This window comes from Falco cherrug, chromosome 3 (genome assembly GCF_023634085.1).
Source record: "Falco cherrug isolate bFalChe1 chromosome 3, bFalChe1.pri, whole genome shotgun sequence".
NCBI classification, from domain to species: Eukaryota; Metazoa; Chordata; class Aves; order Falconiformes; family Falconidae; genus Falco; species Falco cherrug.
In genome coordinates, this window is record NC_073699.1 from 100290483 (window position 1) to 100308470 (window position 17988).

Here is a 17988-nt window from a genome sequence, read left to right on the forward strand (position 1 = left end):
GCAGCGCCCAAGCCCCTGTCCTCCCTAGGGATGCACCCTGGTGCCCTCCCACCAGAAACAGGCTGGCACAGCCAGACCTGCAGGGAAACCTTAGATGGCCAAGATGCGCCTGAGGCTGGTGCCACACGGAGAACAGGTGCATGAGGACAGGTAAAGACTGGCCAAATTAAGGATGAAGTTGCCAGCAAAATGACCAGGGGTCGTCTTTCCTCCGTTTCAGCAGGAGCAGGCTGTAAAGCCCAGCAGCTCTGTAAAATCCAGCAGTCCCAAACATCTCCCCTCACACCCATCTCACATCCATTAGACATTTCCAATTAATAATGCCAGGCAGTGACACAAAGCAATTTGTTTATTCAGATCAACCTTTTAATCCCATCTCGCCTTCAAAATAAATTACCAAATAAACTCTTCCACGAACTATGCTCTAAATCAGGAGGTGGTCATAGGAGAAAAGCTTCCCACCGGAGAAAAGAAATTTTTAAAAATTAAACTTTTTTTGGGAACTTGTTTTAGTTTGACTGATTTGTTCCTTCCCAAAATGTTAGGATTCTGCAACATTTTAACCTGACAAAAAAATCAGAATACAGTAACAGCAGATTCTTTGCTCAATCATACATCAGTCAAATGATCATAAAACAGTACCAATACAAGGGAATTGCTTCTACAAAATCCTGAAATAAACATTCCTGGAAAACAGTCATTTTTTAAAATTTATTTGGTTTTGATGTGTCGTACCGGCCTGTTTTACTGGGGTAAGTGGATTTTAAAAAATAGTTAAATAAAAAAAACTGACACAGCATTTTGCAGCAGGTTATCTCAATGCACAACAAGCTCTTAGAAATTAAGCCTCAAAATATCTCTGTAAGCCAAGAACTTTACAAGCAGGGAAACTTGTATCAACAGGCTAAGTAAAAAGTCAAGATCATACAAGAACTTGCTCTTGACTCTTGTGACGATCATATCACATCACAATATTTTGTAGAGAATGATTTATGATGACTGTTTCATGTTAGTGTTATCCTGCTGGAAAGTAACCCCTCCGTAAGATGGGATGGTTTTGAGTAGAACAGTCTGATCCATTACAAACCTTTTTCAGATTTAACCTGCTAACTGTGAGCTTTCAAACACTAAACCCACGTGGATCCTCAGTTATTTTCATACCAAAATGCAAGTGCTGTATCACGCTAAAACTGCACAGTAAGGCTGATGTAGCAATGAGCACCAGCTGCGTCATTAGAGAAGTGCAACTCTACAGATCACAGGGTGTTTGTACCATCTTTTACTGTAGGTTGGGTTCCCCATCCCCACTTTTTTTTTTTTTTTTTTTTTTGCTTTTACTTGGCTTTAGATTTTGGCTTAGCCAGTTGCCAGTGCTCCCAGGCACCTACTCTCAAGGGACTTGTCTTGCCCTCATTACCAGCAGGTGTCACGTTGAAGGATGTGAAATATCCTTGCTGCCAAGCTCAGGCTGCAGCCCCTGCTCTGGGGATTGCTGGGGAAAGCCCCGCTCCCTCTTTGCCCTGCCAGGGCAGAAGTCAGTGCCAGCACCTTGAGCAACCCCATGTCCACAAGTTTCCTACTTGCACCGTCTCTCTCCACAGTGCAAAGCTCCCCCTGCCAGCTGCCCGCAGCGCCAGGCTATCAGGCAGCTGGTCTAACTCCTCCCTTAGCGGCACCCTGCCCCTCTGACCACAAGATTATTTGTTGATTAATAGTCGTCTATTTCTGTAAAAGAGCAAAAACGCCTCTCCGTGTGAAAAAGTTTAAATATATAAAAACACTTCATAAAAATATTTATTAAAAAAATCAAAATGCCCCATGAGCCTGTAAACATTGCCTGTAAAAGCTCTGTTAGCTGGAATATTTGGAAATATTTGGAAAGAGTCATTCAGGCTCTTTTCTGCCCTGTCCAGTAAGATTTTAAGATAACCAATACAAATGCCACTTGTCTTGTACTGCGACCCTCATCCCACCCGTTCTTCTTCCTCCTCCTTTTTTTCTGCTGTAGCAGTTCCAGTCCCAATGCTGGCATTTTCTTTCGAGGCATCATTTGTCTTTGCTTTTAACAGAGTTCAGCACGGCCTGATTCTGAGCCTTTCTTGTGGGGTGGCTTTGAGGTCTGATTGGTAACACGAGCAATACCAGGATGCTTAGGATGTGCATGTGAAAATACATAGACCTGGGAACAAAAGCAGAAAGAGAATATTACATTTTTATTGGTAATAACATTAACTGCAACCTCAGTAAGCCCATGCAGAATTTATTGCTAAGGGGTGAATGCGGCAGGTATGAACCTCACCTAGAAAGCACAAAAACACAGCCTTGAATTTTACACAGCCTATGCCTGTAGTATGCTGGCCTTGATGATAATTTTGCCGTGGATGTTAATAAGGTAAGGAATCAATGGCAAACTCCGGAATCCACAGCTCAGATAAACACATGTAATTCAACTCCAGACTTACTCAGCACATCTCTCTTTTGATGTTGAGAGTGTAGAAGGCTACATCCTGAAGAAACAAATTTCATGCTTAGGACATCCAACTTGTACAAGTTTTAAAAAAATAAAAGTGACAGAAAGAAAAAATAAATTCATTCCAAGTGCTGAGATCTGAAATAAATCAAAACACCTAACTTTTAACTGGGGAAGGTCAGGTAATGATGTTTACAGAAGGGTTGTGGTTTTGAAGGCAACTACTCGGAGATATCTTTATTTGGGATCTTTATTTGTATCTTTTTATTCAATAAAAATGTAAAATATTTTTATTTCCAATGATTCAGTATACACAAGATTGAACTGATATAAAAAATACTTAAACCAATTACACAGAGCTCTGGCAGCTTGGGAAGGATGACATTTGGGAACAGTGCAGTCCAGCTCTTAACCCTGGGATGCACCTTTCTAGGAGCTCCTTTATGCTTCTTACCATAGTTCTTAATATCGTTGCAAGGTGCTTAAGACCACTGCTAGGTGTGCAGTGCTCCAAAAATTCACGCCCTGGGCAAAGGCCTACAATTTCCTTGCTTAACAGTCTTTAAGATTAAATGATAACTCTGTTCAAAGTCACTACAGCAAAAAACATTAAGGAATGAAACTAAGATTTGGAGCCACTTTCATATTGTAAGTTTTCTGTGTTGAAATCAACTGTTTTAAGAAACAGGAACAGAAAATGCCAAAATTCAACCCCCTTCAAACAGACTTACTGACAGCAGCTATCTTGACTACCAATTCTATGTCTTTTATGTTAGAGGGAATTGGCTTTCTTCATAACCAAAACCTGTTAAGTCTATGTTGACGGTTCGCTGTAGAGTGAAAGAGAAGCAAAGCAACACAGTCCAGTCTCCCTTTTCAAATTACTTTCTCTATTTCAAGGTATTTTTATTAGAGTATATCCCATATACTCTGTGACACCAGTGTTTTCTTATTTTTAAGGAACCTAGGGAAGTAGTCACTTCTTACGGAAGTATTCAAAAAGAAAAGCATACTCGTTTCAAGAAGTACTGCACTACCAGGCACCCTCCCTATCTCCTGCTGAGCGGTCACATCTCCTGCTGGAAACCTGCTCCTTTCTCATCCAGTCCTTCCTACCACCAGCTCACGTCATTCCTAGCCCGTCCAGCCCTGGCCATTGTCAATGGTTGAGACTCGACTGCTTTGAAAAAGGAAACTGAGTCACACAAGGACACAGAAAGACTGAGAGGTACAAGTGAAGTGCTCTGCCTTGGCATTACCATCATCTTATGAAGTTACAGGAACACAAAATCACCCCTTAACACATTATTAAGCATCCTGTTGGAACTCCTGTCGCATGTGATGAAATGCCAACTGCTCTTCCGTGTGGTTTGGGTTATTTAACAAAAGCCTGCGACAGTCTGGAGAATAACAGTCAAGAGGAGAGGACTCACTTGTAAAACTTAATGGTGGGCTCAACAGCCAGCATAACAAATGGTGCAACAGTATAGCACACAGCCAGCTGAGTGACAACCCAGGTGACGGCATCATAGGCTATCTTGAGAGGCACTGAAGAGAGGAAGTAACGTCTGCAATTGTTTCTTATCTGCAGGTCAGGGAAAAGTAAACAGAAAATTACAGAAGTTCATTTCTTCAGCAAAGTCACGCGGATGCATTGTAGTGTGTGATTCTCCATGTATCATCAGCATTAACATTACAGAAATGTTCATACACCAGTTGGAAAGCACTGAGGGCAGGGGACAGACGCGTATTAACTAGCATATCCCAGATCCCACAGTCAGCCAGCGGCAAGCAGAGAAGCATCCCCAGCCTCCTGTCCACAAATCATGGGAGCAGACCCTCCTCCTGGGTTATCTGCTCAGACCCTCCTCCTGGGCATCTGCTACAGGATCTTTGGGGAGGGGGATCGTTACGATTCGATCCTTCTCCCTCCTGGTTTTGAGTTATCACTGGTTATAAATGGTGAAAGAAAGTTACTTTAAATGAACAAATAGGTGTTTACACCTGCAAGTGTGTGCTGTTCCCTAGAGATTTTGGGTTAGCTTCACGTCTACGAAATCCTCATAAATGAAAGGCTGAAAGATCAGCAGTGATAAATTTAACAATGTTGCCTGTTCTGTCTTTGGTGACTCTACCCAAGATGAAGCCCATAAACAGAGAGACCAGTTCACTGCATCAATTGCATCCACACGAAAGAGTTTCAGTTTGGGCTGGTGCTCAACCTGTAACAGCTTCTTGTGGAAGACTGGGCCCAGGGCCGAGTCATGCCAGCATGTAGGCAACATGACCTAGGAGAAGTCTGGACTCTGCCATGAACTAGGAGGAGTCTGGAGACTTCACCATGACCTAGGAGAAGTCCAGACTCCGCCATGAGCTAGAAGTTTGGACTCCAACATGACCTTGAATCCCAAGCTAATCTGACTGCATGGACATAGCTGGTGGCACTACCAACTGTACACCCACAAGCAACGTACCCTGTGACAAGCCAGCGACAACATCGCAGCACATGCAGAACCGGTGCAGGTTATAACTGCTGGGGGTACTGCGTAATTAGCATCAATACAGAACAAAGTTTTGGTGAACATCAAGCCTGCAAAGGCACAGAAGAGGGCTCAAAGCAGGGACAACCTGCTTGACCATGCCAGGGTGGTCCCTGCAACTGGCAACTGGAGAGTATCTAGCATGGGCCTTAGGAGAGAACAACGAAAGGTACATACTGCTCTGGCTGCGAGTGTGATAAGGATTCCAGTGAGAAACGTAAAATAATATCCAGGATAGATACCATGCCACAGGGCCGACAGGATGAATGTTAAAGCCGTAGGGTACCAGGGAGCTCTGTCATAGCAGACACTGCAAAAACAAAAACAAAACAAGATGAGGCTGAATACAGCTGGACAATGGACACTGCACTTCAAATCATCTCTGTTTTTAAGGTCTGTTTTAGTCTGTTTTCTTAATGGTCTTATATTGCCTCCGTTGCAGACCAGGGTGAAGCACTCTCCATTTAGACGGTGGCTTAGATGGAAAGAGGAAGGGTGTTTTTATGCACTGAGTATCCAAAGCGTGCCTATACAAATATTCCCAGTGCTCACAGCGTTTAAATAAATAATGGGGCAAAGGCCAGGCAAGGCTTCATTTGCCTTTATTCCTCTATCTGGAACCAGACACTACCCTTCAAAACTCTGATGGCAGATGAAGAGCGAGCTGAAAGACAAAGAGACGCGACCTCAGCCTTCAATGGTGAGCAGAGGTATTTTTAAGCACTGTTATTTGGCAGATGCTGGGGACAACAGGGAGAGCCATAAGCCATTGCAAAGCAGAGCATTCCTGCTAAATTTAGCAGCCCAAAACCTCACTCTAAAGACACAAGCAAATGATACCAGTTCAAAAACACACCAACCAGTCTATGAACTCTCTGAAGTTTGACTGAAATGCTGTGATCCAACGAAACGAGTCAAGATAACGCACTTGTTACCAGGAAGATCATTTGAATCATGAAAAATAGTAGACATTGACTTTTAAGATGTATATATTTAACAAGAAAAATAGTTATGACACCTACAATAAATCTGCGTCTGCATTTCAGACACCACATAGAGTGTAGGTTGAGCTTTAATCATGTCCAAAAGTGTAACAAGTAACATGAGACAGCTCAACCTACAAAATTTGGACTTATGCTTGTATTTATATGTGCCTTAACAGTCACGGGTTAAAATCAGATCCTCCCAGTGCTATCAGAAGTCTCCTCCATATCCTAACCAGGGGCTCGCTGGCAAACATCTTCTGGTAACTCCGAACCAGACCACACTGGGGCTCTGAAGATTCCCACCGCTTTCCAGTTACAGTTGAACTGGATCCCAGTGACACAGCAAGGCTCACTTCCAGTAGCAGCACACACGGGAAACATACCACAGCAAAGTGAAACAGTACAGCAGGAACAACCAAGGGAAACGGCAGCCTAAAAGATGCCATCAGAATGCTATTACTTTTTATTAGGGAAGATCTGAACCGTTCATTTATGACTGTGCTGCTCATATATAAAATGTGGGCGGTTTACATCTGCAGCAATAAAACTTTACAGCACTAAACACCCTTGTATTCCACCAACTGTTACAGACGCAGGGAACAAAAGAAAGAACAAGAGGCTCTACATTTATGAGATACCCCAGTCAGTGGTGTTCTAGGCCAGCTAGAGGTTTTGGGTCTCACAAGCATGTCACTGTCTCATTCCCCTTACCGTTTTAGCCAAGCAGCTGTCTGAATGTTCCAGTTCTCAATGTACATTTTAAAACTCGTCGCCGTCTAAGAAAGAAGTTCACATGAAACGTTAGCACTGAAACCTGTAAATTAATACTTGCATTTTAAATTAAAGAGGAGATACATGGAAAATATTAATTCTAGTGGCTAACTGTTGTGAAAACTGTGCCACAGTCCGTCGTTACGCTAATATGTTTTGGGAGAGACATTAACTAGGCTGATTGCTCACCGCTAACACTTGGCACTTGCTGTAAAATCTCACTTTGTTTTGTAAAATTAAATACAGTGTTTGGTTATTTTTAAAATTATGGGAAAACTGAAAAGCCTTCTTGTTCTAAATGCTTGGTCTTCCCTTCAGCTCATAAACAGCTTCATTTTTGGAAGAGGTAAGTTACCACCCTTAATGCAGTCTGGACTGCCCTAGAGTGCTATTAAAACAAAGTGTCATAAAAATGAAAAGAAAAGCATTATTATTTGGAGAATGAAGGGGGAAGACTGAAAAACACGGGACAAATAATTTTAGGACTAAATTTAAAAGCCATTTCTCAGCCCAGTGCCCAGCTTGAGAAACAAGAGCCGGGGTCCTGGGAGCACAACCTGTACCTCCTCACAGCACCAGTTTCCCCAGCTTTCGAGGATTGCTGGACTCCATTCAGCATCAGTTCCCCTAGTTCTGGTTAACTTCACCTCTGGTGGTTTCCATCCCCGCTCCCCTTCATTCCTCTCCCACCGACAGAAGCCTCCAAGGACCCTCCTCACCGAGCAGGGGCACGAGCCAGTGACACCACACTATTTTCCAGTATGGGCTGAAGGCAAGGGCACACTGAAAAGATGGATTAAAGGCAAAGGTTCCGGGGGGAATCTATTTTGCACTTCCACACAGAATCCTGAAGGCTGGTACTTCGTCCACTGTGTTTAAAGAGTTAATATTAGCAATTCCAATGCAGTACTGCCACATTTTAACTGTGTTACTGCAACAAGAGAAGCCAAGGAAAATATAATTTCTCTTCCAACTAATATTGTCGCTCTCTTTTGGCCTCCTTTAAGCTCCCTTGTTACATTACCAAGAGAGAAAGTAGTCACTGGCTGTCAAAATATGTGTGCTGCCAAGGCTTGCAAGTCTCCCACAAGCCCATCACATTTTAATGCCCTCACCACCTCTGCCATGTGCTTATCTTCACTAGGATCAGGCCATTTCTTAGCCACATTTAGCACTCAAGTTCCCAGCTGTTAAGCAATTTTGCATATGCAGGTGGCTGTACCTGCTGAAATGCACTGTAGGCATAAACTTCAACTCCCAGAATCGTCATCAGTGCATAAAGTGGCAGTTCAAGGCTTACCCAAAATAATGGTCCCTGTAACCTCTTTCAGTCATTGCACACATGATAAAATTAATGGAGAGCACTGTTTTATGCTCCTGGAAATCATTTCTTCACCCTCATCTCCATTGCCCACGTGACCAGCAAAGGAACTGAGTTTTGAGGAGCCTACAGTTCAGTGGGGAGAGAGGAGCAAAGGCTCCTGTTTCCTTAATTTGTCTTGTCTAAAGGTTAGTGTTGCCTGCACTTCGCTTTCCTCCTTCAAGCAGAAACTACCTCAGCCCATCAGGACCCATCTCCTGCCCCAAAACTCAATCGGATACTGATTCAAGATCTCAGTGTGGTACCCAAGGGTGTTGCCATCATCAGGGACTGCACAGTGTCTCTGGGCTGTGTATTTGTACAGTTCAAGGAGAGCTGTACACTGAGGATTAATTAAAGTAAATAATAATAATAATTAAAAAAAGACAGAGAAAGGATGTTGAGAAAGAGAGAATGAAAGAGATACTTCCAGTTGTGGCATCTTGCAGTGAAGAATTACAGGGGCTCTTTCATTTTTGACAAGAGCTATTAAAGCACATTTGCTCAGTCAGTCACAGATCATTCAGCAATAAAACAGTCAACTTATTTTGATCTGCTTTTCCTTTTAAAATCGTAACTAAGGAATTACAGGGGGTAGCTCCTCCTATTTCTAAAGAAAAGAAGCCTTGAGAAAGCAGTCTCCCACACATAAGCATTTTCACATCTCACAAGCATTCACAAAATCTTCTTCGGGGCAAATAAATGACATCGGCCATCTTTTGCGTTAGAGAAACAAACATAAACAGCTTACAAAAGGCTGATGGACGTTAAAAGCGTACTGCAGCCACAAGAAACGTGTGACAGCTGTTTTGAGAAACAGTGCTGTTTGCTGGCTGGAGTTCTAGGTCAGCAGCCACCCAAGCGTCACAGAGCCCTGCCAGTCCCATCCAGGCTGCTCAGCTCGTACCTGGTCCCCCCTCAACCCCTGCTTTCCTCCACCTGCAAGAGGCACTCCAGGCACGTGCAGGGACCGAGCCCTTGCAAGCGTTTGTGCGATGCCTGCTCGTGGCTGCCCCTTTCACTACCACCACCCGTCTCAACTGGGTGACGAAAGTTTAGGACCGTTAGAAGTAAATAAACAGAACACACCACAGACAGTGGAGAATCATCGCTGTGAGCAATTCACTGACCTGCTGAACCCAGCCGCAACCTACAGTGATTGACTGCTCATTCATTAAACATCTGATATAATAATTTATTAGCCCTCTATAAACTACTCAGAAATAAAACCTGAATACAGAGTGTGATGAAGCCTGCATGACAGATGCTACTTCTCTGCCCAACAGATAAAATACAAAACCTTCTCCTGTTAAAGACGGGCAGCCTGGTGGCACGGACTCATTTTCCTCCCAGCAAAGCTCTCCGCCATCATCATGCCCATTTTGCTGGAATTACGCCAGTGCAGCCACTAGTTTAACTCACTTCAATGTTCCAGATATTCAAATTGGACAACAGGTCCCAGCGGAAAGAGCCTCTCTCATCGACTCCACTGAATCCATAGCCAGCTGCATTGTTGACTGCATCTGCTGCAATGTCAAAGCAAAACAGGTCAAATCAGACTGCTGGAGGAGCCGAGTCCTCTTCCAAGTCAGTATGGCACTAAACACATGTTCAAGCCAGCTTTGTGGCAACCAGCATCCTTCTTTCAAAGGGAAGCTTCCTCTTGGCAAAGGGACATTGCTATAAGGCAACACAAGAGCCATTTCTTCAAGAGTAAAGACTAGCTACTCCCTAGGCAGAAGAAAAAAAAATGATAAAATAACAATGGCGAGAAATCACTTTTCCTATTATTTCACCTTTATTATCCATCTGAGGCAGATATACAAAACTTGCCATAAAATGAATGAGCATTTTCCTCAAAAGGGTACCTGGATATCACAGCCTTTTCCAGAATTCAGAAAACCTGCAGTGTCTCGAAGACACACTTACCATTTCTATTAAGGCTTCCAACACGGTTGTTTTAATTAAGCCTTTCATTCAGACTTCCACAGACAAATCCTTTTGTTAATCCTGTTGCTCAGTGCCTCACTGAAGTACCTCACACCATCTCCACAAATCAAATATTGAGTAACTTCAATTACAGGCTTAACTACTTTAAGTGCAAATAAAAGCTTGGGTAACGGCCGCGTTCCACATGCTGCGCTCCTGCTCCTTCCCAGGAGCCACCTCACCACCGGGTCTCAGGGTTCTGCTCTTAACGTGCCTATCCCAGAAATCCTCTCTCGGAATACTAAGGATTCATTATCTCCAAATCACAAGGTGCAGCCAGCACTGAGGATTATTGGAAGAAAAAGGAAAGTGAAAATAGAGGTAAGGCTTTTCCCTTTAGATCATTTACAAAATACAAGCCTGGTTAAGTTATGCTCTAAGTAAAGTCAGCATCTCTTTCCCAAGAGTGAAAACTGATTTTGCTTTGCAGATGCGATGAGTACAGACACAAGCTCATGGACAAGCACTAATGCCCAAACCAGGGAAAGAACCTAATTAAAATCAACAAGACTAACAACAAATAAGTGAGAAACCTTCCCTAACCCAAAACTTTCCATTTTATTTTCCACTTTACTAAATAAGCTAGATTTAAACTGATGGGAAGAAAGGTCTCCAAGAGTTTTCCATTTTCTCTCTGTTTCAAAAAAAAAACGGCACCCAAACAACAGACCTGCCTGAAACTGGTCCTGCCCAAGCTCAGAGACTGGAGCTGCACGGAACTGTCACCCCAGAGCAGGGGCACTCTTGGGTTTGCTCCAGGGGTGCCAGGGACCACTTACAGCATTTCTTTGCCAAAAGCAAGAAACCAGAAATCCAGGGACCTAATAATACAGCAGGCCCACCAGCCTCTGGCTTCCCGAGCTGCTGCCTGCAAGCAAGGCATGAAGCACAGAAGAATTGCAGTTGCCCCCACTCAAACTGCTCACAACCCCCTGAGCTCTGCACAGCCCGGCAGAGGTTTCCCGGCTGCCTTGAGCAGCTCTGGCACATCGCTTGCACGGCTCCTCGGATGCAGGCGCTCAGACCCAGATCAGTTTTATCGACAGCTCGGAGTTAGGTTTGCAGCCATGGTCCCATGGCTATGGCTAACGCAGCAAGAAGCTGGATTTTCCGTCTTTCCATGGATCTGGAGGAACTGAGCCATGCCACTCTCGCACAACAGCGTGCCTGTCCTTTTCTGAGGACCACGCCACCAGGAGCTAAACTGCAAATGGATAAAGTGTCTCTGTTCTGCTGCCTGGATCTGCAACGTGAATAATAAAGGCTGCACCCTCCAGTATGCAATGCATGCTTTTCCTGAACCACCTCATTTTTAAGATATTTCTACGGCCTCTTATTATGGCTCAGTCACGTTACAAATCCAAGTTCAGTTCACTTCTTTGATAATGGACTTTTAGTTAACTGATAATGCCAGAAAAAAAATGGAGGCAACGATTTAACATTGGATCCCACAAAAATAAGTTTCTGAGCAAGCAATTCTTTATCCCAAAGCCTTTCCCATCCCAGACACGCCAGCCCTGGCTGTCTTCCCTCAATCTGTCAGTTATATTCCCAGCAGTTTAATCACAGCCTCACGATAAATTTTCTGGCTCTTTCCATCCCATCTCAATGACACTTTCAGCTTCAGGTACATGCATTGCTGGCGGGGCTTTCAGGATCAACCCTACACACATGGTCTTGTAATAGCAGCAGAAAAAATTCAGCCTCTCAATTTTTAGCCTGGCCTAGAAGGATCTGACTCCTCACACATGGATGGGAAAGGTGGCATCTAAAATAGGAAGAAGGTAAAACATAAAAAGATTATTTTGACCACCAGTCTAGCTGGTTCCCAATAAAAACAGTTTGCTTCTCTCTAGAATAAGGCCCCTTCGTTCTCTTTTTCCCTGCAGAGATTCTTGGGTCCTTCCCATCTTCTCCTTTGTTCCCCGCCTTCCCCATAGTTCTCCAGTCCTTCTTCTTGACAACTCCAAGCTGATGTGTGTACCGGACCCCACAGTGCCTTAGGGGCAAAGCCTGACTTCAGCCCCCCAGCATGCACCACCGTTTTCTATCACAGGTGCCTGAGCTAAAGATGCCTCCAAAAGAAAAAGAGAGGTCTGTCTGCACCGCGACGGGCTAGCAAAGCCTGAGCCAGCGTGACACATTTTAACCTCCCAGCCCCACTGACCTAATTGGCAAATTATGAATAAAACACAAAAATCAAGGTTCAGAGGAAGCAAATATTTTTTTTTTCCTAAGACAACCTGTAAAAATTATTCTGGTACAATAACAAAGCTTTAAGCAAGAGGGAATTGTTACATTGACTTTACTGGCAAGAAGCTGAAAAGCAGACTGGTCTCCAGAGGCAGAGGGTGTCAGACAAGCTGGAGGAAATTTTATGCATGTTTTTCAAAACTTCTGACATCTTCCCACTTCAGTGGGGTCCACTGCCTGCAGGAACACATGTACATCTCCCATGTGAACTACAGGTCTAGGGACTAATCTATTTTTTTTCCGTCAAGTGTTTCAGACCCCCTTCTCCTATATATGAACTTCTTTGTTACCCAGAAAAATAAGTGATACAGCCAGACTTACCTAACGTCCATGCGAAGTAATACTTTGGTTTTGCTGCCTGTGTTACAACATACAGGTAACCAAGTCTTGATAAGAAGGGTGTTTTATCAAGAAATTCATTATCAATAATATATGCCATAGGAAAGCTCTTGGTAAGCGTCAGGAATAAGATGAGAGATACTAGTGTGATACACAGCTTGTACATCACTGCTCCCTAAAAAGCACAAACAAAAATGAAACATTCATTAGAAACATTTGCTTACAAGGAAAACAAAAAGGCAGTGCTCTTGACATACACAACCAAGGTACTTCGTGAACCAATAAAGTTAGCAGTGACAAACGATAATAATTAAAAGGGGTAACAAAGAAAAGGCCACAGTCAAAGCTTTGGTTGGTTTACTGGATAGGTAGGAAGGATAATTAGAAGTCAAAATTGGTGATGAACTTCACAAGAGACTCCTACATCAGCTAGCGGAGGTCCTAAATTGAGAAAGGAAGCAAACAAAAAACCCTACAATGGAAAGCAGAAATCTTCTCTATATGTACTGTCACGTCCTGGGACTGAAGACTGGATTCTTCCTGGAAGCCAAAAATATTGATATTCTGAAAAAAAAAAAATATTTAAAAAAATCAGTAGGTCTTTCTGCCCCACTACCAGAGGTCTTGCTAAAAATCACTTGTCCAAAAAGTGTATGTCTTATACAGCATGCGTACCCTCCTATGATATAGGGTACTGCTACTCCATGGTGTTTGCTGTTACAGCTCCCCAGCTTCTATACACTGTTACTGACCATCATGTCAATAGTTTGAAGCTCAATTTCAAATACGCACCAGGAGTAAACTCTCCTTGATTCAGTCATAATTAAAAAGGTAAATCTGGCACTTGGGTACCATGCAAAAATTGATTCATGTTCTTAAAAGGCTAATAAAAATGCAATATACTATCGAAATGACAATGCCTTTTTTGATCCCAAACACTCTTTATATGTTCTCCATATTCTAGAATAAACCAATGTGCAGTTATCTTTAATGCAAATTTTAATATTCTCTGGGGACTTGCATCTAACACAAATATAGGCCTTGTTCTGACCTCAGTTAGACCAATGCAAATTAGAAGTAACGGCCCTGAAGTCAGCAGACACAGCTGTGTGCAACAGGGATCACGTACGCACAGGCACGTACTCGGCTTCGGAGCAGCCGTGCTGCATGCAAACTGCACCCTCACTGTCACCTCCAGATAGGAGAGAGCAAGCTGGTCCTCATGACGTGTTATCCGTCTTACAAGAAGATCATTGTATAAGAAGGTTTTAAGTACTATTTAAAAAAATATTAAAAAAATTACTGTTAATAGTATGTGAAAAATGACCTCCAAGTCATGTAAAATTGGGAGATTCTCTTGCACAGCACGTGGAGAAGCTACAGTGTCTGCCCAGCTGTGACTCGTGTACGTCGAGTATCTCCTGCACTACGGGTGAGATCTGACTTGGGGTTTTTTTCCTGACCTTGGCTCCTCTGCCTGGAGCTGAACTGCAGCTCATCGTTGTCAGAACCTTTTGTCAGACCGTTCCCACTGCTGCACAAAGGACACCCTTCACCAGTGACCCATTCTGCAAGCCAAACGCACTGGGGAATTCAAGAGGAAGACCCTAGCCCCTTCACCCCGACCCTGTCATAACACCAGCAGCCACGTCACAGTAAAAAACCACTGTATTGTTTACTGGTTTACATTAGATGTAAAAAAAAAAAAAAGGTTTTTCTTCTTAGCTTTTAATTATGAGAATGATGTGCGAAGCTCTGCTCTCCCGCCCTTCACAATAAATCTTTGTCATTTTAAAACTTACAGTTGGAGAAGGATCGGGAAGTCTGTCATAACCCTTCTGCTTCCAGTTCACTTCTAACAGTTTCATGTGCACGTGCCTTCCTTCAATGAAGGCTATATAATCCTTGTAATTGCTGCAAGGTCCAGCGATGATGCTCATAAAATTGAGGAGATAGCTTAAATACTCCAGTAAAGAAGGTCTTGACCTGTGAAAACCATCCACACCCACCAAAACAACAGGGAACCAAATGAAAACAAGGTCAAACACAGCAAAGGCTTCCACGAACGCTTTTTGTTGCACCACCTGCCTCAGCCCCAGCTCCATCCTGCCATCCTCCCTCCAGCTGAAAGCTCACTAGGTCTTTTGGAGCAGATCCAGCACCGGGTCTCGTGTCCCGGTGATGCCTGGCAGGTGGCAGTCAGACCAAGGGTAACGTGGATGAGCTTCAGCCACAGGTAACCAAATGTTACTGATTTGAAAAGTTATAATCTCATTACTAGGAACATCTTAGCTAAAACCAGTCATACATACCCACTCTCTAACAAACTGACTTGCGCATTTTGAACGGGCTAGCAGTAGCAGGAGTGAGAAGCTGGTAACTGGTTTGGGACATCTGTCCAGTATGTCAGGGACCAGTAACAGCTGGCAGACCACAAGCTGGGGGACGCTGGTCTCACCAAGCTGTGGAAGGCAGTACCTTGCCTGGTTATGCAAACCCCAGGGCAGGGAGTGTTTAAGACCAGGGCTTTCAGGCCTGAGAGGAGCTCCCACCCACCCTTCAGTCCAGCCTTTTGAAAAATGGGAAGTGTGCTGTGAGACACAGAGGAAGAGAATGAAGAGGCATCTGTCCTCCTCTGCAAATAAAGGAAGTAATTGCCCCTATTGCATCATGAACAGGAAAAGGAACTCATGGGAAAAAAACACATAAATCAAAAGACAGCTGAAGATGAAAGTCAAAGAAAGTGCATCGTGCTCGTTATTTCCATTTTGCAAGTTCCTTTGGGGTTTCTACATTAGATGTACAATGAAGACAACCCACTGCCCTTGCTACAGAGCAGTAGGATGGAAAAGGAAGATGCAGAGGCCTCTCCCCCCTACTGTAATTTGTAAATTGTCAAGCTACTTGTATTTATGTGATGGAATCACCAATGTCTAAACTCTGAACTGATACAAAGTGCTCTCCACAAATGTGCTAACAGTCACCATCCAAGCAAACGAGGAGCCCCCAGCTGAGGGCAGCAAGCAGGGCACAGTGCTGCCGGGTTCTCCTGGCCAAGACACAGAGGGACACACATAAAGCAAAATCCACTTAAAATCATTTCGGACCAAACCATAAATTTCTAGCAGAAAAACTATGCAACAGTTAAACATTTGCCGTTGCCTACTTCTATGCTGAAGCAGAATTAGTTTGAATAAACAGTTAGCTTAGCCAGGATTTTCTGCGTTCACTCTACTGGTTATTGTAGATGTTAGTGACTGAACGACATGTTCTCTGGTGGAAGCGTTTCACAGAAAGATGCAGCAAACAATCGGGAGTAAGGCTCATCTTTCTGTCCTGCAACACTGGGTCCGTGATTTGGGCTTCCGAGCTCTACAGTAGGATTAAAAATAAAGTCATTAGTTTCAACTTAGATTCTGCACATGGTTGGGTGGAGAGACATGAGCAATGCATGAAGGAATGTACAGAGGATGAGTGAGAAACAAAAACAGACCAAGAGCAGGAGGGAAGACAAAAGGCTGTATTACCAAAGGGGATTTAAAACTCTTCAGTTACAACTTGTCTGCCACTGACACTTGAGCTATTGGCATGTACTTTTCTATTATGAGCTCATCTACTGTACGAGAGGGGGAAAAAAAAAAAAAAGCCTGTTTGGTGAGAATTTGACTAGAATTAATCATACGGTCACAAGGGCCCAGTGCCATTAAACATTATGCTATGAGCTTTAGAAATAGACACAAAGCTATGGGTCACAGCAAAAGTTACACAGGATTTTTGCTTTTCAAGAAATTATTCCTTCCTTACTTTTAGAAGCTCATAGGCGGGCTTTCTGATGGCTGAAGCTTCTGCCTTGGAAATGAATGGAATTTCCTCGGCCCTAAACAAACGCTTCATGCTGAAAAGTAGGTATGGTTCTACGACTAGTTCTGTAACGCTAGTCCTTCTAAAAAAAAAAAATTCACCTGCATCCTGCACTTGAATTGAGAGACAAACTAGAATAAAAAGGGCACTCAAAGATGTGATTTCTGTGCAGTTTCCCTCTGAAAACTGAAAAGACTAGATACATAACGTGAAGGACTAGAAGTATTAATGTTACAGAGGGAGATAGGAAAAATAAAATTTCAGTGTCCAAAAGTTATGGCAAAGCAAAGCAGTACTTCAAACCAAAACGGATTTTTACTATGCAGCAGTTTGCTGACGGAGGAGGAGTGTTCTGTTTGGAAAAATAACATTATCACAGATAGGATGAAGACAACAGCCAAAAAGTCCATGTAGTACAGTCTTAGCCTGAATGTAAGAGCTGATTCAGTGAAGACTGGTTTGGTTGCATGTGGAATATATATTTAAGTCAATGGGATGTTGCCAAGCACCTCAGTGCTTTATCACAGGGTGATGAAGGCAGGAGTCCTGCGTTGAATCAAGGAACATAGCAGAGAAGCTATGTTTGTGTAAGGAGGGCACTGACAGCAGCATTGCAAAACCAAAACTGCTCAAGCAAATAGAAGTAGGTAGAACTTTCGGCTTATCATGGACTGGAAAGAAGAAGGGAAGATTTTCATGGCTGGGCCACTAAGTTGGTCTTGACATTGCAAAGGAAAAAAAACACCCAAAAATCAAAAACCAACCAACCAATCCCTCAAAAAAAACCTGAAACCCCAAACCCCCACAACGTGAACACTGAACTTCTTTGCATGAAACTGAACAGAAATCACTAGGGGAATTAAACTCTTACTTTACGGCAAGGCGATTTTGCTCAGCAGTGAGTTCCTCAGCTTGTCGCCCTATTCCTTGAGAGAAAGAAAAGTCACATTAGATCTTTCCGAAAGCCAACCAGCAAAAGCTATCCCCAAAGCCTTATGTTTGCATCCCACACTTAACTTTCTAAAGCCATAAATGTCAAGCTTTTCTTTGTCACAGGCAGTCATAATACAGTTCGATTCCTAACCTGTAGGTCTAGTATATTATGTTCTACCCTACCTCTTTACCCATTCCTTTACCTCATTCCGCCCCTCCCACCCTTGCTACGCTTCCCAGAGAAGCGGCCACAGTATTCCCACATGCACAACACAGCCCCCAATGCCACCAACTGGCAGCAACCCCCAGCAGCCTCTACCAACCGTCCCAGGCTGGAAAAACCTCCGTTCCCAGAAGCCGCTGGCTCATTTAAGCTCAAGCATCCTGCTGGCTCCTTGGTGAGAAATGGAGCATTTCACAGCAGGAGGAGCGGGCAGGGGCAGAGAAACAGGCTCTCAGGGAACAGAAGCTCCACTGCTGTGAACG

At 43.5% G+C, this 17988-nt stretch overlaps 1 protein-coding gene across 3 annotated transcripts in view; it reads right to left on the bottom strand.

Moving 5' to 3' along the window:
• Positions 1–331: 331 nt before the first annotated feature.
• MBOAT1 (membrane bound O-acyltransferase domain containing 1) overlaps positions 332–17988 on the bottom strand; it is a 58002-nt gene continuing 40345 nt past the window's right edge. For all 3 annotated transcript variants that reach the window (XM_055705469.1, XM_055705470.1, XM_055705468.1), the window contains 8 exons: positions 17441–17495; positions 14511–14694; positions 12691–12883; positions 9550–9653; positions 6708–6772; positions 5188–5320; positions 3904–4055; positions 332–2179 (listed from right to left, as the gene is read on the bottom strand). In XM_055705469.1, the coding sequence (XP_055561444.1) occupies positions 2047–2179; positions 3904–4055; positions 5188–5320; positions 6708–6772; positions 9550–9653; positions 12691–12883; positions 14511–14694; positions 17441–17495 (1019 nt within the window). In that variant the 3' untranslated portion in view covers positions 332–2046. The remainder of the gene's footprint in view (positions 2180–3903; positions 4056–5187; positions 5321–6707; positions 6773–9549; positions 9654–12690; positions 12884–14510; positions 14695–17440; positions 17496–17988) is intronic.